Source organism: Carcharhinus amblyrhynchos, chromosome 34, assembly GCF_965287045.1.
Source record: "Carcharhinus amblyrhynchos chromosome 34, sCarAmb.v2.hapA, whole genome shotgun sequence".
Lineage (NCBI taxonomy): Eukaryota > Metazoa > Chordata > Chondrichthyes > Carcharhiniformes > Carcharhinidae > Carcharhinus > Carcharhinus amblyrhynchos.
Genome location: NC_137357.1, coordinates 14,487,835 through 14,513,211, shown reverse-complemented (window position 1 = coordinate 14,513,211; position 25,377 = coordinate 14,487,835). Strand labels below are relative to the sequence as shown.

At 49.1% G+C, this 25,377-nt stretch overlaps 1 protein-coding gene across 1 annotated transcript in view; it reads right to left on the bottom strand.

Annotated features, from left to right (window-relative positions):
- Positions 1-25,377, bottom strand: part of LOC145361154 (GDNF family receptor alpha-2-like) — a 255,756-nt gene that overhangs the window by 16,077 nt on the left and 214,302 nt on the right. Inside the window, exons 6-7 of the mRNA XM_080216781.1 lie at positions 9,943-10,077; positions 5,608-5,801 (exon numbers count right to left, since the gene is read on the bottom strand). Of these exons, the coding sequence (XP_080072907.1) occupies positions 5,608-5,801; positions 9,943-10,077 (329 nt within the window). The remainder of the gene's footprint in view (positions 1-5,607; positions 5,802-9,942; positions 10,078-25,377) is intronic.

Below are 25,377 nucleotides of genomic sequence, written 5' to 3'. Positions count from 1 at the left end.
GGATAAGATGGGTACAGAGGGATGTGGGCCAAATACAGGCAAGTGGGACGAGCCTCGGGGTTTAAAAAAATGGACAAGTTGGGCTGAAGGGTCTGTTTCCATGCTGTAAACCTCTGTGACTATCTAAGAACTTTAAAATGAACAATCTCATTAAGAAGTTAAGAAACTCTAGAACAACGGAAAAGTTACAGCACAGAAGGAGGCCATTCAGCCCATCTTGTCCATGCTAGCTCAAGAACACCCAGGATGATGGGTCAGACCATTCAGCCCCCTCGGGGCCTGTCCTGGTCTTCAACAAAACCATGTCTGATCTTCCCTTTCCTCCCAGGGTGGAAGAGTCAATTACTAGGGGGGCACAGGGTTAAGGTGTGAGGGGCAAGGTTTAAAGGAGATGTGTGAGGCAGATTTTTTTTACACAGAGGGTGGTGGGTGCCTGGAACTCGCTGCCGGGGGAGGTAGTGAAAGCGGATAAGGTAGTGACTTTTAAGGGGCGTCTGGACAAGTACATGAATAGGATGGGAACAGAGGGGTATGGTCCCCGGAAGAGTAGGAGGTTTTAGTTCAGTCGGGCAGCATGGTCGGTGCAGGCTTGGAGGGCCGAAGGACCTGTTCCTGTGCTGTAATTGTCTTTGTTCTGATCACCAGTGGCCTGGGGCACAGGTTAACAAGCTGCCCTGCTCACCTGGCCTATCCACATCTATCATGACCGGCCTCTCTTTCTCCTCTCATCGCTTTGGTATTTCTATTGAGTTCTAAAACAGATAAGCGCGCAGGTTCCACCACCATGGACGCAATCTTGACATTGGACGCAAGGATGTGCCCAATGTCATTCCCAATTGCTGTTCGCAAGCTGCGCACAGACATCCTGCCAAGTTCCTTAGACTGAGCAGAATGGTTAAAGTAAAGTTCATTTGTTCCTCACAAGTAAGGCTCACATTAACGCCACAATGAAGTTACCGTGAAATTCCCCTAGTCGCCACATTCTGGCACCAGTTCGGGCCAATGCACCCTAACCGGCACATCTTTCAGACTGAGAGAGGAAACCGGAGCATCCGGAGGAAACGCACGCAGGCATGGGGAGAATGTGCAAACTCCACACGGGCAGTGACCCAAGCCGGGAATCAAACCTGGGTCCCTGGTGCTGTGAGGCAGCAGTGCTAATCACTGTGCCACGGTGCTGCCCCATGGTTCCAGAATCTCTGGCGTTTAGAAATTGAGGGGTGCGCACTTTCAGAGCAGGATAGATGCCAAGAAGCTGATATCCCATCATTGGGACTACAGGTAACAAAAAGCAAAAGACTTGCAGATGCTGGAGATCTGGAATAAAAACTCAGTATCCTGGCAGCATCCATGAAGACAGAAAAACAGCGAACATTTTGAGTCCATGTGACTCCTCTTCAGGGCTTTGAAGAGCGGTTGAAATGTGATGGGTTTTATGCAGTTAAGACGATGAGAACATAAGAACTAGGAGCAGGAGTCGGCCATCTGGCCCCTCGAGCCTGCTCCGCCATTCAATAAGATCATGGCTGATCTTTTCATGGACTCAGCTCCACTGACCCACCTGCTCACCATAACCCTTAATTCCTTTACTGTTCAAAAATTTACCTATCCTTGCCTTAAAAACATTCAATGAGGGAGCCTCAACTGCTTCACTGGGCAGGGAATTCCACAGATTCACAACCCTTTGAGTGAAGAAGTTCCTCCTCAACTCAGTCCTAAATCTGCTCCCCCTTATTTTGAGGCTATGCCCCCGAGTTCCAGTTTCACCCGCCAGTGGAAACAACTTCCCTGCTTCTATCTTGTCTATTCCCTTCATAATCTTATAGTTTCTATAAGATCTCCCCTCATTCTTTTCAACTCCAATGAGTATAGCCCCAGTCTCCTCAGTCTCTCCTCATAAGCCAACCCCCTCAACTCTGGATTCAACCAAGTGAATCTCCTCTGCACCCCCTCCAGTGCCAGTATATCCTTTCTCAAGTAAGCAAGAGGAACAGCTGGATCAAATTGGTACTTCAGGGATAGGCTGGCTTCAAGGATGGATAAAGGAAATGTCAGTGATTGTATTAAAGACTAAAGCAGATGTCAATGGTTTGATTCCCGGCTTGGGTCTCTGTGTGAAGTTTGCATGCTCTCCCCATGTCCGATTAAGTTTCCTCCAGATGCTCCAGTTCCTCCCCCTACAACAGTCCAAAGATGTGCAGATTGAGTGAATTGGCCATGGTAAATGCGCAGGGCTATGGAGACAGAGCTGGGGGAGTGGGAGGTGGGAGGGAAGGGGCTGAGTGGACAGAATGGGCCAAATGGCTTCCTCTGCATGGTTGAGTTTTGCTGGCTTATGGTCAGGGCAGTGTGAAAGCAAGGTAACAGGATGTATGTGGAGCTAAACAAGAGCCAGCACTGCCTGAATCAGTGACCCAGGGACTGAGATGAGGAGAAACTCCTTCACAAAGAGGGTTGTGAATCTTTGGAGCTCTCTGCCCAGAGAGCTGTGGGTGTTCCGTCATCCAAGACAGAGATCATGAGATTTTTGGGCAGGATGGGAATCGAGGGATATGGGAAACAGACAGGAAAGTTAGTTGGTGTAGAAGGTCAAGCTTGCTCTTATCAAGTGGCAGAGAGGGCTCGAGGAGCTGAATGCCTCGACTTCCTGGCTCTTTGTGTGGCCGAACACAAAATGTGTCTCAGCCTGAGAAAATAATCATGATGTGGAGATGATGGCATTGGATTGGGGCAGACACAGTAAGTAGTCTCACAACACCAGGTTCAAGTCCAAGAGGTTTATTTGGTTGCACGAGCTTTCGGAGTGCTGCTCCTTCATAAGGTGAGTGCAGGATTTGTTTCACAAACAGGGCATATATGGACACAAACTCAATTACAGGATAATGGATGGAATGAGGGTTCTTACAGGTAATCAAGTCTTTACAACAAGTGAATGGACACCGCTCGACAATCACCAGGCAAGGGTGTTCTCTTCCTGTTGGAGAACACTTCAGCGATCACGGGCATTCGGCCTCTGATCTTTGGGTAAGCGTTCTCCAAGGTGGCCTTCACAACACACGACAGCGCAGAGTCGCTGAGCAGAGACTGATAGCCAAGTTCCGCACACGAGGACAGCCTCAACCAGGATCTTGGGTTCATGTCACACTATCTATCACCCCCATGACTTGCCTGGGCTTACAAAATCTCACTAACTGTCCTGTCTGGGGACAATACACATCTCTTTAACCTGTGCTTAACGCTCCCTCCACTCACATTATCTGTACCTGTAAAGACTTGATTACCTGTAAAGACTCACATTCCAACCATTATCCTGTACTTGAGTCTGTGTCTATCTGTGCCCCGTTTGTGAAATAAATCCTGCACTCACCTGATGAAGGGGCAGCACTCCGAAAGTTTGTGCTACCAAATAAACCTGTTGGACTTGAACCTGGTGTTGAGAGAGTAAATAAGCAGAATGTTAATTCAGAGGTGAACCCACATATCAAGATAATTTGAGTCTTAGTGGCTGTAACTCATTTACAGCCATCATCCATTCCCGTTAGATGCAAGTGTGTTTAAGTAGCTGTAATCAAGGAAGCTTTTTGAATTTTTATATTGTGGCAATAAAAATGCATCAAATGAAATGGAAGAGGAAATACAGAGTGGGTCTCGTCAAGGGTTACTTTATAAAAAAGCACTCGGAAAACTGCAGTTAAGGGGCCAGAAATATGAATGGATATCTGGTCACAGTAGCTGACTGAGCTCCACCACCCAAAACAAACCATTTGCAGAATTTAAACATTCCAGGGGCAACGCCAGTTTTATATATGGAAATCCATGACTCATTCAGGTGGTTGATTTTATTGATGGATGGGAATGAACAAGGCGAGTGGTAACTCTCTCATCAGCCCCCCCTTACTCACTGACCAATGTTGGCTCCTATGAATTGGGGTGCTTGAGTTTTAATATTGCCACTCTCACATGCAAGCCCATCCGTGACCTTGCCTCTCTCCGTCCCTGTGACTTCTGCCCCCACCACCACCACCACCACCCCACACCCCCCACCGGGCCAAATCCTCCGCGATCTTTGTGCTCCTCTAATTCTGATCTCTTGAGCACCCATCATTCCAGAACTCCCCTCTACCCGTACAGCCCACGGCTCCAGGGCTTTGCCATCCGTGGTTTAAGATGCCATTCCCACGTTGTTCTCACGGGGGCTGGGGGAAGAGCTGTCTGTGCGTCTGCAGGTTTGCTGTGCGCTCGAGTTCAGGGGAACTGATCTCCCGCAATCGGCGGGGGTTCACTGTATGGCCAGCGGACGGGGAAAGAGCAGGAGAGTGGTGAATCGCTCTTTCAAAGAGCCAGCACCGTGACAATGGACCGAATGGCCTGCTGCATCATCCACAATCCCATGAATCCCGTGTCAGAAACTCGAAGCAGGAGGAGGCCATTTGGCCTTTCCAGCCCGCTTCACCATTCATTTTGACCAAGGCTGATCAGCGAATTAAAAATCCAGATTTCCACAAGCGCTACAAGGTTTATCCCTTATCCTCAAACTATGACCCCCAGTTCTGGACTCCCCCCACCATCAGGAACATTGTTTCTGAATCCACCCTGTCGAACCCTGTTAGAGTTTTGTACGTTTCTATGAGATCCCCTCTCACTCTTCTTCACTCCAGTGAACATCATCCTTCTCAAATAACCTGTCAAAAATCCTGGAACTCCCTCCCTAAGAGCGCTGTGGGTGTACCTACACCTCATGGGCCACAGCGGTCCAAGGAGATGGTTCACCGTCAGCTTCTCAAGAGGTGGTTCGGGATGGGAAATAATTTCTGGGCCTCGCTGGCAGCAGCCACTTCTCAGGAAGCAATAAAAGATTTCCCAACGTCTCGTTGCAAGAACCTTGCGGGACTGGGGAGCAGAAAATCTGGGTGCACTGGAGCCAATGACAGAGGGGAAGATGGGTATAGAGGGATATGGGTCAAATGCAGGCAATTGGGATTAGCTCAGGGGGGCTTTAAAAGAATGGAGCGGCATGGACAAGTTGGGCCCAAGGGCCTGTTTCCATGCTGGAAACCTCAATGACAGCAACTGCTCCTCTCTCAGATCTGCTGATGCTTAGCCTCTTTAGGTCAATGTGTGCCCCTGCCACAGCTCTCTGAGTTCTCGGAAGGCTGCCACCATTCTCCTTTCTAGATTTGGGCAGAAGGAGTTACACCATAAGACATAGGAGCAGAATTAGGCCACTCGGCCCATCGAGTCTGCTCCACCATTCAATCATGGCTGATATTTTTTCTCATCCCCATTTTCCTGCCTTTTTCCCAGAACCCCTGATCCCCTTAGTAATCAATAATCTATCTATCTCTGTCTTAAAGACAATCAATGACCTGGCCTCCACTGCCTTGTGCGGCAAAGAGTTCCACCACTCTCCGGCTGAAGAAATTCCTCCTCATCTCTGTTTTAAAGGATCGTCCCTTTAGCCTGAGGTTGTGCCCTCTGGTTCTAGTGTTTCCTACTCGTGGAAACATCCTCTCCACGTCTACTCTATCCAGGCCTCGCGGTATCCTGTAAGTTTCAGTGAGATTCCCCCCCCCATCCTGCTGAACTCCAACGAGTCCAGAGTCGTACCTGCAGATCAGAACACAGGGTGAAAATGCTGGCATCGTCGGCTGTGGTGATCTCCTTAATGTGGTCAGAAGGTTGAGCTGGTTGCGCACCCTCAACGGTCTGCTCCGTCTTCAGCAGCGACGTGGCCAGTGTGGGCAAACTGTTTTTCCACATATTCACGTCCGTACCATTCCCAAAAGCCTGCATCGCATTTCCTGAGGGAAAGGAAGAGAAAACACCTTTGGAAAGAGTAAAGCCATTCCCGAGCTCCACGTGTTTCACTTGTGAACTTGACTCATTCACATACATCTGATGATGCTTTCCTGAAATGCCTGTGTTGGCCCATCATCGGACGATCGAGGAACAAAGGACAAAGAAAATTACAGTGGAGGAACAGGCCATTCGGCCCCTCCCAGCCTGCACCGACCATGCTGCTCGACTTAACTAAAAGCCCCTACCCTTCCGGGTTCTGTATCCCTCTATTCCCATCCTATTCATGTGTTTGTCCAAACGCCCCTCAAGACTCACTATCATATCTGCTTCCCCCGGCAGCGAGTTCTAGGCACCCACCACCTTCTGTGTAAAAAATCTGCCTCGTACATCTCCCTTAAACCTTGCCCCTCGCACCTTCAACCTGTGCCCCCTAGTAATTGACTCTTCCACCCTGGGAAAAAGCTTCTGACTATCCAAATGAAAGATGAATGGATAGAAGACCATTGTTTTATTGCTCCTGCACCAATGACAATTTGCATTTGTGCAGCACTCCCTCTTCACAGAGCCAAATCCCTTGTCGCTTATTGCACTAAACTATCTGGTTCACTACTGTCCTCCAAGGAAGGAAATCTGCTGACCTTCCCCAGTCTGGTCTACAGGGGCCACTGGGGTGGCACGGTGGCCAGCACTGCTGCCTCACAGTGCCAGGGATCCGGGTTTAAGAACATAAGAAATAGGAGCAGGAGTAGGCCATCTAGCCCCTCGAGCCTGCCCCGCCATTCAATAAGATCATGGCTGATCTGTCGTGGATCAGTTCCACATTCCCGCCCTCTCCCCATAACCCTTAATCCCCTCGCTTATCAAAAACCCATCAACCCGCGTCTTAAATATATTTAGCGAGGCAGCCTCCACCACCTCAACGGGCAGAGAATTCCAGAGATTCACCACCCTTTGAGTGAAGAAGTTCCTCCTCAACTCCGTTCTAAACCGCCCCCCCTTTATCTTGAGGCTGTGCCCTCTAGTCCTACTATCCTTTCTGAGCGGGAAGAGTCTCTCCACCTCTATCCTATCCATCCCATTCATCATCTTATACGTCTCAATGAGATCTCCCCTCATTCTTCTAAACTCTAACGAGTACAAGCCTAGTTTATTCAGCCTCTCCTCATAGTTCAACCCCCTCAACTCCGGTATCAGCCTAGTAAACCTCCTCTGCACTCCCTCCAAGGCCAAAATATCCTTGCGTAAGTGCGGCGACCAAAACTGCACACAGTGCTCCAGCTGCGGCCTCACCAGTGCCCTGTACAGCCGCAGCAAGACCTCCCTACTTTTATATTCAATCCCCCTCACTACGAAGGCCAGCATCCCGGCTTGGGTCGCTGTCTGTGTGGAGTTTGCACGTTCTTCCCATGTCTGCATCTGGTTTCCTCCCACAATCCAAAGATGTGCAGGTGAGGTACTAGCCATGCTAAGTTGCCCCTGAATGTCAGGGGGACTAGCTAGCCTAAATGCACGGGTTAATGTGTGGATAGGGTCTGGGTAGGATTGTGGTCGGTGAAGGCACAATGGGCCGAATGGCCTCCTTCTGCACTGTAGGATTCTATGATATATGTGACTTCAACCACACAAAGCAATTGCCAGGGGAGGTAGTGGAAACGGATACAGGAGTGATTTTTAAGGGGCGTCTGGACAAATACATGAATAGGATGGGAATAGAGGGATATGGTCCCCGGAAAAGTAGGGGGGTTTTAGTTCAGTCGGGCAGTGTGGTCAGTGCAGACTTGGAGGGCTGAAGGGCCTGTTCCTGTGCTGTAATTTTCTTTGTTCTTTGTTCATGGTGGTTGACTCTGAACTGCCCCTCTGAGATGGGCCAGCAAGCCACTCAGTTCAAGGGCAATTAGGGATGGACATAAAGTGCTGGGCCACCTCTCATTGAAGAATGAATGAAGATAAGAATTCAGGGATCAGGTGCGGTGCTGAGATCTCCGTCGTGGAGAGAACACAGGCACAATTTATGTTCCGAATCTGACCGCAGGCCCCAGACCACCCTGGACAGTTCGATGTGACAATACTGCCAGTTTAACCTGACACAAGGGAGGGAAGGACTGGCCGTGCTAAATTTCCGCACTCTGCAAAGATGTGCCAGTAACGTGGATGGGGCATGATAAATGCGCAGGGTTACAGGAATTGGGTGGGGAAGGTGGCCTGGGCAAAGTGCTCTGAGGCAGCACAGACTCGATGGGCCGAATGGCCTCCTCCAGTCCTGTCGGAATTCAACGGGAAGCTGCATTTCGATAGTGCCACCGCAGGACATCCCAAAGTGGTTTACAATACATGAGATGGTTTGGAAAGGTGGCCAGTGTTCTTCAGTTGGGAAATGTAGCAGCCACTTTGAACACAGCAAACTCTCACTAACAGCCACATGGCAATGACCAGATTATCTGGGGCTTTTTTTTAAATCATTTTGATTGAGGGATAAATCATGGCCAGGATACCTGGAAGAACTTCCCAAATCCTTTAAGAACATAAGAACATAAGAAATAGGAGCAGGAGTAGGCCATCTAGCCCTTCGAGCCTGCCCCGCCATTCAATAAGATCATGGCTGATCTGTCGTGCCTCGGTTCCACATTCCCGCCCTCTCCCCATAACCCTTAATCCCCTCGCTTATCAAAAACCCATCAACCCGCGTCTTAAAAATATTTAGTGAGGCAGCCTCCACCACCTCAACAGGCAGAGAATTCCAGAGATTCACCACCCTTTGAGTGAAGAAGTTCCTCCTCAACTCCGTTCTAAACCGCCCCCCCTTTATCTTGAGGCTATGCCCCCTAGTCCTACTGTCTTTTCTGAGTGGGAAGAGTCTCTCCACCTCTATCCTATCCATCCCATTCATCATCTTATACGTCTCAATGAGACCTCTCCTCATTCTTCTAAACTCTAACGAGTACAAGCCTAGTTTATTCAGCCTCTCCTCATAGCTCAACCCCCTCAACTCCGGTATCAGCCTAGTAAACCTCCTCTGCACTCCCTCCAAGGCCAAAATATCCTTGCGTAAAAAACTGCACACAGTACTCCAGCTGCGGCCTCACCAATGCCCTATACAGCTGCAGCAAGACCTCCCTACTTTTATATTCAATCCCCCTCGCTATGAAGGCCAGCATCCCATTCGCCTTCCTGACCACCTGCTGCACCTGCAAGCTGGGTTTTTGCGACTCATGCACAAGGACCCCGAGGTCCCTCTGCACCGTCGCCTGCTGCAGTTTTTCGCCACGTAAGTAATAGTCCTTCCTACCATTATTCCTACCAAAGTGGACCACCTCGCACTTGCCAACATTAAATTCCATTTGCCAGTTCCTGGCCCATTCGCCCAGCCTATCGAGATCCTTCTGCAGACTCTCCACACTCTTATAAACATTGCCATGGGAATTCCAAAGGTGGAGCCTTCAACTGTACAAACTGGAGTGTTGACCTCAATCATTTGCTCAACTCCCTTGGGGGGGACTTAAGAAGAATCCTTACAGTCCAGAAGCAGGCCACTTGGCCCATCGAGTATGTGCTGACCACAATCCCACCCAGGCCCTACTCCTGCAACCCATATATTTACCCTACTAACCCCCTGGCACAAAGGGTCAATTTATCATGGCCAATCAACCTAACCCACACATCTTTGGAGTGTGGGAGGAAACCAGAGCACTAGGAGGAAACCCACGCAGACACGGGGAGAACATGCAAACTCCACACAGACAGTGACCTAAGGCTGGAATTGAACCCTGGTCCCTGGTGCTGTGAAGCAGCGATGCTGACCACTGCGCCACCCACTGATCTTTTGACTCGGGGCAAGGCTGCTGCCAACTGAGCCACAGATAACACCAGCCTTCCCCCGCTGCGACTCAGCCTTTCATTGTCCAAGTCACAAGGCTTTCAAGAAGGATCAAAGATCTGTGTGACACCAACATTGAGGCACAAATATGCTTACAATCATTTCTCATTGCTGTTCATGTGTTGAAAGATAAATGCCTGAGGCATTGCCACCAGCTGCTTTCACATCTCATGGAAGATTTGGACCTCAGACGAGCGGAGGTTGCAGGTGAGAACACATACTGACAAAGGAAGCACGTTCTTCCAGCCCGTGTGCATTGCAAGACTTACTGAGGCAGATGTTGGCTTTGAAGTAGTTTAGAAACTTGTCACATTCCTCATTCTGGTTCCCGCTGCCACTACACGTGCACCACGGAGCCACAACGATGTCAGTCGCGTCAATGTAGTTTGGGGTCATGTCACTCCCTGCATGGCGGGGGAAACAAGAGACAGAATTATGCCAAAAACTGATCCGAGGCCCTGAGTCGCTCGCAAGTTCCCAACCTCCGAACATCCCAAAATGCTTGGCAGGCAATGAGGTACATTCTGTTTTCAGAAATCGTTCACTGCTATCATGTCAGTAATGCAGTCAATTTTCACACAGTAAGCTCCCACAAACAGCAATGGGGGTAATAACCCAGTTCATTGACTTCTCCTGCGTTGGTTGATGGATCCATTGTTTGGTTGTGAGCACAGTAAGAAGTCTCACAACACCAGGTTCAAGTCCAACAGGTTTATTTGGTAGCATGAGCTTTCGGAGTGTCACTCCTTCATCAGGTGAGTGAAGGGTTGTGCTCACAAACAGTTTGTATATCAACACAAACTCAATTGCAGGATAATGGTTGGAATGCGAGTCTTAACAGGTCATCAATTTTCAGGTACAGACAATGGGAGTGAAGAGAGGGTTAAGGACCAACAATTACCATGCAAGAGTGTTCTCTTCCTGTTGGGGAACACTTCAGCAGTCATGGGCATTCAGCCTCTGATATTCAGATCAGTGTTCTCCAAGGTGGCTTTCACGACACACGACAGCGCAGAGTCGCTGAGCAGAAACTGATAGCCAAGTTCAACACACATGAGGACAGCCTCGGCCGGGATCTTGGGTTCATGTCACACTATCTGTAACCCCCACGACTTGCCTGGGCTTGCAAAATCTCACTAACTGTCCCAGCTGGAGACAATACACATCTCTTTAACCTGTGCTTAACCCTCTCTCCACTCACATTGTCTGTACCTGTAAAAACTTGATTACCTGTAAAGACTCGCATTTCAATCATTATCTTGTAATTGAGTTTGTGTTTGTGAACACATCTCCTCACTCACCTGATGAAGGGGCAGCGTTCCAAAAGCTCGTGCTGCCAAATAAACCTGTTGGACTTTAACCTCGCGTTGTGAGATTTCTTACTGTGCCCACCCCAGTCCAACGTCAGCAACTCCACACCTCGGGTGTGTCATTTCCAAAGCCAATATTTGTTGGCCATTCTGACATAATTGCCCCTGCAAAGCTGGTGGTGAGTTATTCAGATAACATTGACAACATAGGTTGCTGGGGATTCAGAATAACAAGTCAAGTCTGCGGGTATTTTTTTTTACCAGTTCTGGGTCCAAAAAACAGGCATTGGACTACCGGTTAATGGTTCAACAGGGGTGTACTTCTGAGGCTGTATAAGGCCCTGGTCAGTCTCCATTTGGAGAACTGTGAGCAGTTCTGGGCCCCATATCTAAGGAAGGATGTGCTGGCTTTGGAAAGGGTCGGGAGGAGGTTCACAAGAATGATCCCTGGAATGAAGAGCTTGTCGTATGAGGAATGGTTGAGGACTCTGGGTCTGGACTCGTTGGAGTTTAGAAGAATGACGGGGGGATCTTATTGAAACTGACAGGATACTGCGAGGCCTGGACAGAGTGGCTGTGGAGAGGATGTTTCCACTCGTAGGAAAAACTAGAAACAGAGAGCACAACCTCAGGCTAAAGGAACAACCCTTTAAAACAGAGATGAGGAGGAATTTCTTCAGCCAGGGAGCGGTGAATCTGTGGAACTCTTTGCCGCAGAAGGCTGTGGAGGCCAGACCATTGAGTGTCCTGAAGACAGAGATAGATAGGTTCTTGATTAATAAGGGGATCAGGGGTTATGGGGAAAAGGCAGGACAACGAGGTGAAAAAAATATCAGCCATGATTGAATGGCGGAGCAGACTCGATGGGCTGAGTGGCCTAATTCTGCTCCAATGTCTTATGGGTCAGTGCTAACCGAGGGAAGGATCTCTTTCTGAGGAGGAGTTCAGCTCTGCCTGCCGTTCTCCCCACATTAAACTCCAGGCAGAAAACCTTCAAAGGAGCAATTGCTCACTCAAGCAATTTATTTTAACACTGCTTCCCTGGACGAAATTGGTGCTTTCATCTGTGTCCCCTCCAATGGGCTCAGTGTGCACTCAGCTGGGCAGAAATAGCAACCCCTTTGAAGTCTTCTATTCTGCCAATGATTTGTCTGAATTTATATTTAAAAAAATCCGTTTAAAGCCCCTTTTGCTGAACAAGGTGTTTCACATGTCTTTTATTCACAGTGCCGATAAAAGCACTGAAGGCGAATTTAGTCAGTTCCAGCCGGTACCAACACGAGGTTTTTTAAATCAATCCACGACAAAGCCAAAGATGAACTTGGCGCCTGGGGCAGTTTCCCCTTTTAGAGCTTCTCGGTTTCAGTCTAATGGCCAAGTTATTTACTTTCAGCGGCCTTGGGAAACCAAGATCCACCCCCCCCCCGACCACCCCTCCCACCACCCCCCCACCCCCCCACCGCACTCCCCCCACCCGCCCACCCCACCCCCACCCCCCTCCCACACCCACACCCCCCCACACCCCCCTCCCACACCCCCCACCCCCGCCCCTCCTCCCAATCCCCCTCCCACAGCCCACCCCCACCCCCCACCCCCCCACACCCCCCTCCCACCCTCCCCACCCCCCTCCCACACCCCCACCCCCCCCACACCCCCCTCCCACACCCCCCACCCCCACCCCCCTCCCACACCCCCACCCCCCCACATCACCCTCCCACACCCCCCACCCCCACCTCCCTCCCACACCCCACCCCACCCCTCCTCCCAATCCCCCTCCCACACCCTCCACCCACCCTCACACACCCCCCCACACCCCCCCCCCACACCCCCCACCCCACCCCCACCCCCCACCCCCCACCCCCCTCCCACACCCCCACCCCACCCCCCCCACACCCCACCCCCACCCCCCCCACACTCCACCCCCACTCCCACACCTCCACACCCCACCCCCCCACACCCCCCCCCACCCCCCCCCCCCACACCCCCCACCCCACCCCCCCACCCCCCCACCCCGCCTCAAGTTGCCGAGTTGCCAGCAGACACTGAGGCAATAGGCAAGCAGAGACTCTGTTCCATCTCCCCTGGCGTTGGCCTCAGCACTGGGAAATGGCGGTGACAATGAGGTCAAAGATGATGGGGTGGAGGGTGGGGAGAGAGAGCTGGGCGATGGTGGGCTAGGAGTGATACATTCTCCTACTCCTGCTTCGCCAGTCCCAGCCAGAATCGTCACATTCAACATTCAGGCACAGCCTCCCCCTGTGGTCGAATAGCCATCACCAAGGCTGGGAGATGTGCAGGTGGGCATTGCTCATCTGGGGAATCCTATGTCACAGGTGAGGAGCAGCAAGAAGAACAGAATTGTCCAAAACACTTCAATTTTGTGGTGGCATTGAGTCATAGAGGTTTACAGGATGGAAGTCGTGTCTGACAAATTTATTGGAGTTCTATGAGGACGTGTCTAGGGCGGTGGATAGAGAAGAGCCGGTGGATGTGGTCTTTCTTGATTTTCAGAAGACGTTTGACAAGGTGCCTCACAAGAGGTTATTGCAGAAGGTCAGGGGGCATGGAGTTGGGGGTCGGGTGTTAGCGTGGATAGAGGATTGGTTGTCAAATAGGAGGCAGAGAGTGGGGGTCAATGGGTGCTATTCGGATTGGTGGATGGTGACTAGTGGAGTGCCCCAGGGGTCGGTGCTGGGGCCTCAGCTATTTACCATTTATATAGATGATCTGGAGGGGGGAACCGAGTGTAGGGTGTCAAAATTTGCTGATGACACCAAGATTGGTGGAACGGCAAATTGCGCGGAGGGTGTGGAGAGTCTGCAGAAGGATCTAGATAGGCTGGGCGAATGGGCCAGGAACTGGCAAATGGAATTTAATGTTGGCAAGTGCGAGGTGGTCCACTTTGGTAGGAATAATGGTAGGAAGGACTATTACTTACATGGCAAAAAACTGCAGCAGGCGACGATGCAGAGGGACCTCGGGGTCCTTGTGCATGAGTTGCAAAAACCCAACCTGCAGGTGCAGCAGGTGGTCAGGAAGGCGAATGGGATGCTGGCCTTCATAGCAAGGGGGATTGAATATAAAAGTAGGGAGGTCTTGCTGCGGCTGTATAGGGCATTGGTGAGGCCACAGCTGGAGTACTGTGTACAGTTTTGGTGCCGCACTTATGCAAGGATATTTTGGCCTTGGAGGGAGTGCAGAGGAGGTTTACTAGGCTGATACCGGAGTTGAGGGGGTTAAGCTATGAGGAGAGGCTGAATAAACTAGGCTTGTACTCATTAGAGTTTAGAAGAATGAGAGGAGATCTCATTGAGACGTATAAGATGATGAATGGGATGGATAGGATAGAGATGGAGAGACTCTTCCCGCTCAGAAAGGACAGTAGGGCAAGGGGGCACAGCCTCAAGATAAAGGGGGGGCGGTTTAGAACGGAGTTGAGGAGGAACTTCTTCGCTCAAAGGGTGGTGAACCTCTGGAATTCTCTGCCCGTTGAAGTGGTGGAGGCTGCCTCGCTAAATATTTTTAAGATGCAGGTTGATGGGTTTTTGATAAACGAAGGGATTAAGGGTTATGGGGAGAGGGCGGGAATGTGGAACTGAGGCACGACAGATCAGCCATGATCTTATTGAATGGCGGGGCAGGCTTGAAGGGCTAGATGGCCTACTCCTGCTCCTATTTCTTATGTTCTTATGTAAACAGGCTCTTCGGCCCAATTTGTCCATGCCACCCTTTTTTTTAACCCCCTAAGCGAGTCCCAATTGCTCGTATTTGGCCCATATCCTTCGATACCCATCTCATCCATGTAATAGCCTAAACACTTTTTCAAAGACAAAACTGTACCCGCCTCTACTCCGACCTCTGGCAGTTTGTTCCAGACACTCACCACCCTGTGTGCGAAAAAATTGCCCCTCTGGACCCTTTTGTATCTCTCCCCTCTCACCTTAAACCTATGCCCTCTGGTTTTAGACTCCCCTACCTTTGGGAAAAGATATTGACTATCTCGCTGATCTGTGCCCCTCATTCTTTTATCGACCTCTATAAGATCACTCTTCAGTCTTCCACCCTCCATAGAAAAAAGTCCCAGTCTATCCAGCCTCTCCTTAGAACTCAAACCATCAAGTCCCAGTCACATCCTAGTTCATCTTTTCTGCACTCTTTCCAGTTTAATAATATCCTTTCTATAATAGGGTGACCAGAACTGTATTCCAAGCATGGCCTTATCAAATAAGTCTTGTACAACTTCAACAAGACGTTCCAACTCCTGTATTCAACGTTCTGACCAATGAAACCAAGCATGCTGAATGTCTTCTTCACCACTCTGTCCACCTGTGACTCCATTTTCAAGGAGCTCTGAACACGTACCCCTAGATCTCTTTGTTCTGTAGCTCTCCCCAACACCCTACCATTAAGTCCTCTGCTGGTTCAATCTCCCAAAATGCATCATCTTGTATTTATGTAAATTAAATCACACCCAGCTGGAAACCTCACATGCAACGCATTCGCACATTCAGGCACAGCCCCCTGTGGTCGAATAGCCGTCACAAAGACCGGAAGATGTGCAGGTGGGCTGTGCTCATCTGGGGAATCCTATGCCATCAGAGATGAGTTGAGAGGGTCAGCAAGGACAACAGAATTGTCCAAACACTTCAATCTGAGGTGTCATGGTCTGCTTTCAAATCTTAGCCCTGGCTCTGTTTTGGTGGCACACCCAGTTCAGAATGCCAAGGCACCAAGTTCAATTCCCACTCCAGAGAGTTGGACGTAAAGAGCAAGGCTGACCTTCCTGTGGGGTAGTGAGGGAGTGCTGCACTGTTGGGGGTGCCGTCCTCTGGATGAGATGTTAAACCGAGGCACAACCACCCCCCCCCCCCCCCACCAGCTCCCTCCCCCACAGCCTGTCCATTTGTTTGCTCAAGTGGATATTAAAGATTTTGTGGCACCATTTCGATGGCGGGTAGGAGAGTTTTCCTGGGGCAAATACGAAGTGAGAAAACCTTTATCACACAGTGAGTGGTTTGGGATCTGCAGTGTACTGCTTGGAAGTGTGGTGGAGGCAGGTTCAATAGAGATGATTATTTGGATGGAGGCGATGTGCAGGGATGTGGGGAAAGGGATGGGGAATGGAACCAAATCATAATGTTCATTTGAAGAGCTAGTGCAGATGTGAAGGGCCAAACGGCCTCCTTCTGCACCATAATGGTTCAGTGATGGACGTCCTGGTCAAGATTCATTCCTCTATCAACCTGACAAGCAAATATTAACCACACAAGGACTGGTCAAGATCACATTGCTGTATGTGGGAGATTGATTCTTTGGGTGGTGAACAAAGCCCAGTTCATCCCGCAAACCAGCCTCCCACCCACTCTCAAAACTTTCTACTGCCTCAGAAAAGCAGCCAGCACAATCAAACACCCCCACACACACACCAGACATTCTCTCTTCCACCTCATTCCGTTGAGAGAATAATACACAAGGCTGAGGTCACGTACCAACCAACTCAAGAACAATTTCTCTGCTGCCATCACTTTTCAATGGACTTACCTCATATTAAGTTGATCTTTCTCTACACCCCAGCTATGACCTGCATTTCGACATAAGAACAGAAGAAATAGGAGCAGGAGTAGGCCATCTAGCCCTTCGAGCCTGCCCCGCCATTCAATAAGATCATGGCTGATCTGTCGCTGCTCAGTTCCACTTCCCCGCTTTCTCCCCATAACCCTTAATCCCCTCTCTTATCAAAAACCCATCAACCCGCGTCTTAAAAATATTTAGCGAGGCAGCCTCCACCACTTCAACGGGCAGAGAATTCCAGAGATTCACCACCCTTTGAGTAAAGAAGTTCCTCCTCAACTCCGTTCTAAACCGCCCCCCCCTTTATCTTGAGGCTGTGCCCCCTAGTCCTATTGGATGCTTTGAGATGTCTGATAGCACCTTTCATGACTATGTAAATGCGAGTACTTTTTTTACCTTCTTTTACATGCTGGAACTTTCTTGCTCATCTGTTTTCTCTCCTGTCTCTGTTACCTCACACTGATCACTGCCTCTGACCAAGGTTCCTGAAGCATGGTTGTCAAACTGGCTGCTGGAGGGTAATGATGTAAAGAAATGAACCTACATTGTTCTGGCATCACGCACACCCTCAGCACCCCAAGCCCAATGCATTTTGCAGCCAATATGTGACTCTCCGGTGAACTGGTGCAGTGACAATAATCTCTCCCTCAATGTCAACAAAATGAAGGAAATTGTCATCGGCTTCAGGAAGTGTAAAGGAGAACATGCCGCTGTCCACATCAATGGGGATGAAGTGGAAAGAGTTGAGAGCTTCAAGTTTCTAGGTGTCCAGATCACCAACAACCTGTCCTGGTCCCCCCATGCCAACACTATAGTTAAGAGAGCCCACCAACACCTCTACTTTCTCACCAACTTTTACAGGTGCACCATAGAAAGCATTCTTTCTGGCTGTATCACAGCTTGGTATGGGCTCCTGCTCCGCCCAAGACCGCAAGTAACTACAAAAGGTCGTGAACTAAGCCCAATCCATCACACAAACCAGCCTCTTTTCCACTGACTCTCTCAAAACTTTCCACTGCCTCAGAAAAGCAGCCAGCATAATCAAGGACACGCTCTCTTCCACCTCCTTCCGTTGAGAGAATAATACAAAACCCTGAGGTTGCGTACCTACCAACTCAAGAACAATTTCTTCCCTGTTGCAATCAGACTTTTGAAAGGACTTGCCTCGTATTGAGTTGATCTTTCTCTACACTCTAGCTATGACTGTAACACTACATTCTGCACTCTCATCAGTGGTGTCGTCTACAAACTTACTGACCATGCCTACTAAATGCTCATCCAAATCATTAATGGAAATGACAAACAACAGTGGGCCCAGCACTGATCCCTGAGGCACACCATTGCCTGCAGTGGTCTGCCGCGGTTTGCGTTGATACCAATGTGTTTTGTGGTGTTGAGTGACCGTTAGATTTGATGGAGACACTCTCCTGTTCTCCCAGTAGCACGTCCGCTCGAGAGAGAGAGAGAAAGAGAGAGAGAGAGAGCAGACGAGAGCAAAGGCAGCATTGGAGAAAGGTCGTGGGGATGGGATTTGAACTCACTGTCTCCTCCGAGGAAGGAGTGCTGAGTCGGTACCCTCCGTGTCAGGGGCACTGGGGGGGGGTCTCTCGTTGGTGTCTCTCCACAATGAGCTCCCTATTAGAGCGACAGTGCGGGAGGTAAGTGCACTCAGTTAATGTTCAGTCATGACAGTGGAACTGTCACAGTGACTGGTGTGTACACTACGGGAAGCATCCTTGCTGTAATCAGCAAATGAATCATTTTGGAGCTTGGGATGTACCGACCTATTTAAACTGGGTTAACCCACACACTGACACGGCAAGCGGAAATATCTCAGCAGCCGTTTTCTGCAGCCGGTTATTTTAAGTCCACCAAACACTGAAATTTTAATTTGCAATTTTCTGATATTCATTCAGGTAATTTCAGCATCGCCGGCTAGGCGATCCCGAATCACCCCTTCAGGAGGGTGGTGCTGAGCTGCCTTCAGAGAATCATAGAATCTCCGGCATGGCGACAGGCCCTTCGGCCCAAACTGGTCTGTGCTGACCAAAATTAACACCTCAGCATGTCCACTACCATTTGCCGGCATTTGGCCCATATCCCTCTCAACCCTTCCTATCCATGTATCTGTCCAAATGCCTTTTAAATGTTGTCCATGTCCCTGCCTCAACCACTTCCTCCAGCAGCTCATTCCACACACGTACCACCCTCTGTGTAAAAAGGTTCCCATTAATTCCGAAAGCTTGTGGGTTTACTGTCAAATAAACTTGTTGGACTTTAACCTGGTGTTGTGAGGCTTCTTACTGTGTTCACCCCAGTCCAATGCCAGCATCTCCACATCATCTTACCATCGAGCCAATTGTATATCCAATTTGCCAGCTCTCCCTGGATTCCATGTGATCTTCCAGAACAGCCTACCATGTGGAACTTTATCAAAGACCTTATTGAAATCCATATTAGGCTACATCTATCATCCTGCTCTCATCAACCCTCCTGGACACTTCATCAAAGAACTCTAACAAATTTGTACGGCATGATCTCCCATGTACAAAGCCATGCTGACTATTCATAATCAAACCCTGTCTTTCCAAATGCCTGTATATCTTATTCCTCAGAATCCTCTCCAGTAGTTTACTCACCACAGATGTTAGGCTTACCGGTCTATGATTCCCTTGTTTTTCTTTGCAGCCCTTCTTAAATAAGGGCACAATGTTTGCTACCTTCCAGTCTTCTGGTACCTCATCTGTGGCTAATGGTGATGCAAATATCTCAGCCAGGACTCCCCACAATTTCTCCTCTAGCCTCACTCAGTGTTCTTGGACATACCTGGTCAGGACCAGGAGATTTATCCACCTTCATACATTTCAGTATGTCCATCACCTCCTCTACTGCAATGTGAACTGTCCCCAGTGTATCACCACTGACTTTCCCAGGTTCCCAAATCTTCATGTCTTTCTCCGCAGTAAACACAGAGGAGAAATATTCATTGAGAACCTTGACCATCTCCTGAGGTTCCACCCAGATAGAATCCCAAAAGTACAGGAGGAGGCCATTCAGCCCATCGAGTCTGTACCAACAACAATCGCATCCAGGCCCTATTCCCATCACCCCACACATTTACCCTGCTAATTCCCCTAACACTCGGGTCAATTTAGCATGACCAATCAATGTTATCATTGGATGTGTCCACTTTGGTCCTTGAGGGGTCCTATTCTCTGTCTAGTTATTCGTTTTCCTTCAATATACTTAAAGAATCCATTTAAATTCACCTTAATCCTCTCAGCCAAAGCTACTTCATGTCCCTTTTTTGCCCTGCTAATTTCCTTCTTGAGTATATTCCTGTATCCCCTGTATACCTCCAGGGAATCCCTTGCTTCCAGCTGTTTGTACATGGGCCATGCCTCCTTTTTCCTGGCCAAAACCTCAATATGTTTTCTCATCCAAGGTTCCCTCCTCCTGCCAGCCTTGCCCTTCACCCTAACAGGAACATATGGACCTCAAACTCTAGCTATTTCACTCCCACTTGCTGGAGGTCCCTGAGCCCTCAAACAAGCTACTCCAATCAACTGTTGCAAGGTCCTGTCCAATTCCGTCAAAATTCACCTTGCCCCAGTTTTGAACTTGCACCCGTGGACCAGTTTTGTCCCTTTCCAGAACTATTTTAAAATTAATTGAGCCACGATCACTGGTCCCACACCATCACCTCAGTCACTTGCTCTGCCCTGTTTCCCAAGAGTAGCCACGATGTGGAGATGCCGGCATTGGACTGGGATAAGCACGCTAAGAGTAGGTCAAGTTTTGCCCTTTCCCCAGTAGGACCCTCCACATACTGCTGAACAAATTCCATCCCATCTAAACCCTTAACACTATGGCAGTCCCAGTCGATGTTCGGAAAATTTAAATCCCCGAATATGTCAACCCTATTACTCCTGCAAGTCTCCCCAGTCTCCCTGCAAATTGTTCTTCTAACTCCCATTGACTATTTGGGGACTAACAGCACAACCCCATTCAGGTCACCATCCCCTTCCTAGATCTTTTGGAGGTTGAGGGGCGACCTAATAGAAGTTTATAAAATTATGAAGGGCGGAAATAGGGTGAACAGTTGGAAGCTTTTTCCCAGGTCAGAGAAGACAAACACAAGGGGTCACAAGTTCAAAGTAAGGGGGTGGGGGGGGGCGCAAGGTTCAATACAGGTATGCGGGGGACGTATTTTACCCAGAGGGTGGTGGGGGCCTGGAATGCACTACCAATCAAGGTGGTTGAGGCAGACACGTTAAGATCATTTAAGACTTGTCTAGAAAGCCACATGAACAGACTGGGAATAGGGGGATACAAACGGATGGTCTAGTTAGGAACACAAGCAGGCTTGGAGGGCTGAAGGGCCTGTTCCTGTGATGTCTTGTTCTTTGTTCTTTTTCTTTGTTCTTCGTTCCACCTTCAAAGCCTCGCTGTATGATCCCTCGGTTATTTAATCTCTGACCACTGCCTCCTTATTATTCTCCTTAATCAAAAACGCAACTCCCCTTCCTCTCTTTCCTCCACCTCTGTCCCATCTGAAGTATCTGTACCCTGGAACACTAAGCTGCGACTCTGTCCCTCTCTTAGTGATGTTTCAGTTATGGCTATAACATTCCAATCACACATATCTATCCATGCTGAGTTCATCAGCCTTATAGAGATTTGGATTTGATTTGATTTATTTTTGTCACATGTATAAACACACAGTGAAAAGTATTGTTTCTTGCATGCTTTATAGGCAAAACATACCGTTCATAGAGAAGGAAAGGAGAGAGTGCAGAATGTAGTGTTACAGTCATAGCTAGGATGTAGAGAAAGAACATAAGAACATAATTATAAGAACATAAGAAATAGGAGCAGGAGTAGGCCATCTAGCCCTTCGAGCCTGCCCCGCCATTCAATGAGATCAAGTCTGACAGCAGCAGGGAAGAAGCTGTCCTTGAGTCGGTTGGTCCATGACCTCAGACTTTTGTATCTTTTTCCCGACAGAAAAGGTTGAAGGAGAGAATGTCCAGAGTACATGGGGTCTTCAGTTACACTGGCTGCCTTGCCCAGGCAGTGGGAAGTGTAGACAGAGTCAATGGATGGGAGGCTGGTTTGCATGATGGATTGGGCTACATTCACGACCTTTTGTAGTTCCTTGCGGTCTTGAGCAGAGCAGGAGCCCATACCAAGCTGTGATACAACCAGAAAGAATGCTTTCTATGGTGTATCTGTGAAGGTTGGTGAGAGTCGTAGCTGACATGCCAAATTTCCTTAGTCTTCTTAGAACGTAGAGGAATTTGTGGGCTTTCTTAACTATAGTGTCAGCATGGGGGGGACCAGGACAGGTTGTTGGTGATCTGGACATCGAAGGAGTGAAGCTCTTGATCATTTCCACTTGGTCCCTGTTGACATAGACAGAGGCATGTTCTCCTTTATGCCTCCTGAAGTAGACGATAATCTACTTTGTTTTGTTGACATTGAGAGACAGGTTATTGTCACTGCACCAGTTCACCAGATTCTCTATCTCATTACTGTCAGCCTGTCAGCCCTCTTGCACTGTATTAGAAGGAACGTAATCCACAGGTTTTCCCCGCGCTCCTGTCCATCATGTCTGTTCAGCTTGCTGTTACTGAGTACTGCATCTCCTTTCAGGACCTCGTTTGCTCCGTGCTGCTGAGAATCCCACTCCCTGTCAATCTAATTTAAACCCTCCCTTGTAGAACTAGCAAATCTTCACCCCGCAGGATATTAGTCACCCTCCAGTTCAGATGTCACTTAAACAGGTCATCTGTGCCCCAGAAAAGATGCCAATGATCTGAGAATCTGAATCCCTGCCCCCTGCACCAATTCTGCCACATTCTCTTGTCCTTATCCCCATTGGCATGTGGCACTGGAAGTAATGCTGAGATTACCACCCTCGCGATCCTACTTCTTAACCTTTTGTCTTGCTCTCTATAATCACTCCTCATCATCTTATCACTACTTTTATTTACCTCATCTGTGCCAATGCGCACAATGACTTCTGGCTACAATCATAGAACATAGAACATAGAACACTACAGCACAAACAGGCCCTTCTGCCCACGAGTTGCGCCGATCACATCAACACCTACCAACCTACAGACCTATCTATAACCCTCAATCTCATTAAACCCCATATACTCATCCAGAAGTCTTTTAAAAGACCCCAGCGAGTTCGCCTCCACCACCACTGACGGCAGCCGATTCCATTCACTCACCACCCTCTGAGTGAAAAACTTACCCCTAACATCACTTCTGAACTTCCCTCCTTGCACCTTAAATCTGTGTCCTCTCGTAGCAACCATTTCAACCCGGGAAAATAGCCTCTGAGAGTCCACCCTATCTATTCCTCTCAACATTTTGTAAACCTCTATCAGGTCGCCTCTCAACCTTCGTCTCTCCAGGGAAAAGAGTCCCAGCTCCCTCAACCTAACTTCATAAGGCATGCCTCCCAGTCCAGGCAACATCCTTGTAAATCTCCTCTGTACCCTCTCAATAGCTTCTACATCTTTCCTATAGTGAGGCGACCAGAACTGCGCACAATACTCTAAATGGGGCCTGACAAGGGTCTTATAAAGTTGCAGCATTACCTCCCGACTCCTAAACTCAATCCCTCGATTAATGAAGGCCAGTACACCATACGCCTTCTTGACCACCTCCTCCACCTGCGAGGCCGATTTAAGAGTCCTGTGGACCCGGACCCCTAGATCCTTCTGCTCTTCAACACTACTCAGACTTCTGCCCTTGATAGTGTACTCGTTCATCCCGTTGGTTCTGCCAAAATGGACGACTACACATTTATCCGCGTTGAAGTCCATCTGCCACTTCTCCGCCCAGTCCTGCATCCTATCTATGTCCTGCTGCAACTTTTGCCATCCTTCCAGACCATCCACAACACCACCGACCTTAGTGTCATCAGCGAACTTACTTACCCATCCCTCCACTTCCTCATCCAGGTCATTTATGAAAATGACAAACAACAAGTGTCCCAGAACAGATCCTTGAGGCACACCGCTGGTGACTGACCTCCATTCAGAAAAAGCCCCATCCACAACCACTCTCTGCCTTCTGCAGGCAAGCCAATTTTGGATCCACAAGGCCAAAGGCCCTTGGATCCCATGCCCTCTCACCTTCTCAAGAAGTCTTGCATGGGGGACCTTATCAAACCTTATCAATCATTCTGAGGTATCCTTCACCCTGGCACCTGGGAGGCAACACACCATCCCGGACTCCCATTTGCAGCCACAGAATCTCCTGTCTGTCCCCCTATTGAACCTTTACCCTTTCCCGCTGAGCCCCAGAGCCAAGCATGCTGCCTTCTTGAGCTGCTGCAGTCCATGTGGTGTAGGAACACCCACAGTGCCGTTAGGGCCGTTAGGGAGAGAGTCCCAGGTTTGACCCAGTGACAGTGAAGGAACTTAAGAACATCAGAACATAAGAACTAGGAACAGGAGTTGGCCATCTGACCCTTCGAGCCTGCTCCACCATTCAGTAAGATCATGACTGATCTTTTCATGGACTCAGCTCCACTTACCGGCCCGCTCACCATAACCCTTAATTCCTTTACTGTTCAAATACTTATCTACCCTTGCCTTAAAAACATTCAATGAGGGAGCCTCAACTGCTTCACTGGGCAGGGAATTCCACAGATTCACAACCCTTTGTGTGAAGAAGTTCCTCCTCAACTTAGTCCTAAATCTGGTCTCCCTTATTTTCAGGCCATATCCCTTAGTTCTAGTTTCACCCGCCAGTGGGAACAACTTCCCTGCTTCATAATCTTATATGTTTCTACAAGATCTCCCCTCATTCTTCTGAATTCCAATGAGTATCGCCTCATTCTACTCAATCACTCCTCATAAGCCAACCCTCTCAACTCCGGAATCAACCTAGTGAATCTCCTCTGCACCCCCTCCAGTGCCAGTATACTCTTTCTCAAGTGAGGAGACCAAAACTGTACCCAGTACTCCAGGTGTGGCCTCACCAGCACCTTATACAGCTGCAACATAACCTCGCTGTTTTTAAACTCCGTCCCTCGAGCAATGAAGGACAAAATTCCATTTGCCTTCTTAATTACCTTCCGCACCTGCAAACCAACTCCTTGAGATTCCTGTACAAGGACACCCAGATCCCTCTGCACAGCAGCAGCTGCAATTTTTTACCATTGAAATAATAGTCCATTTTGCTGTTATCCCTACCAGAATGGATGACCTCACATTTCCCAACATTGTACTCCAACTGCCAGACCCTCGCCCACTCACTTAGACTATCTATATCCCTTTGCAGACTTTCAGTAACGGCTGAAGCCGTTAGTCAGGGAGCTGCGTGACTTGGAGGGGAACTTCTAGGCAGTAGAGTTCTCATGTGTCGGTTGTCCTTGTCCTTCTCGAAGATGGCGGTCATGGGTTTGGAAGATGTTGACTTAGGGGCCTGAACTGCTGCAGTGCATCTCGTAGGTGTACACACTGCTGCCATTGAGCAGAGTAACTGTTTAAGGTCGTGGATGGGGTGTCAATGAAAGGGGGCTGCTTATTCCTGGATGGCGTTGAGCTTCTTGGGTGTTGTTGAAGCTTTGTATCCAACCAAGTGGAGAATATTCCAGCACGCTCCTTACTTGTGCCACGGACACGCTTTGGCAATCCCAGAGGAGAGCGATTCTCCTCAGGATTCCCAGCCCCTGACCTCCTTCGTATTCATATCGCTAGGTCCAGTTCAATTTCCCATCTTAAGATGTTTGTCGTGACCTCATCAAGGGACAACGTGGTTTACAAACTGGAAACCACCCGCATCAAAACCAGCAGC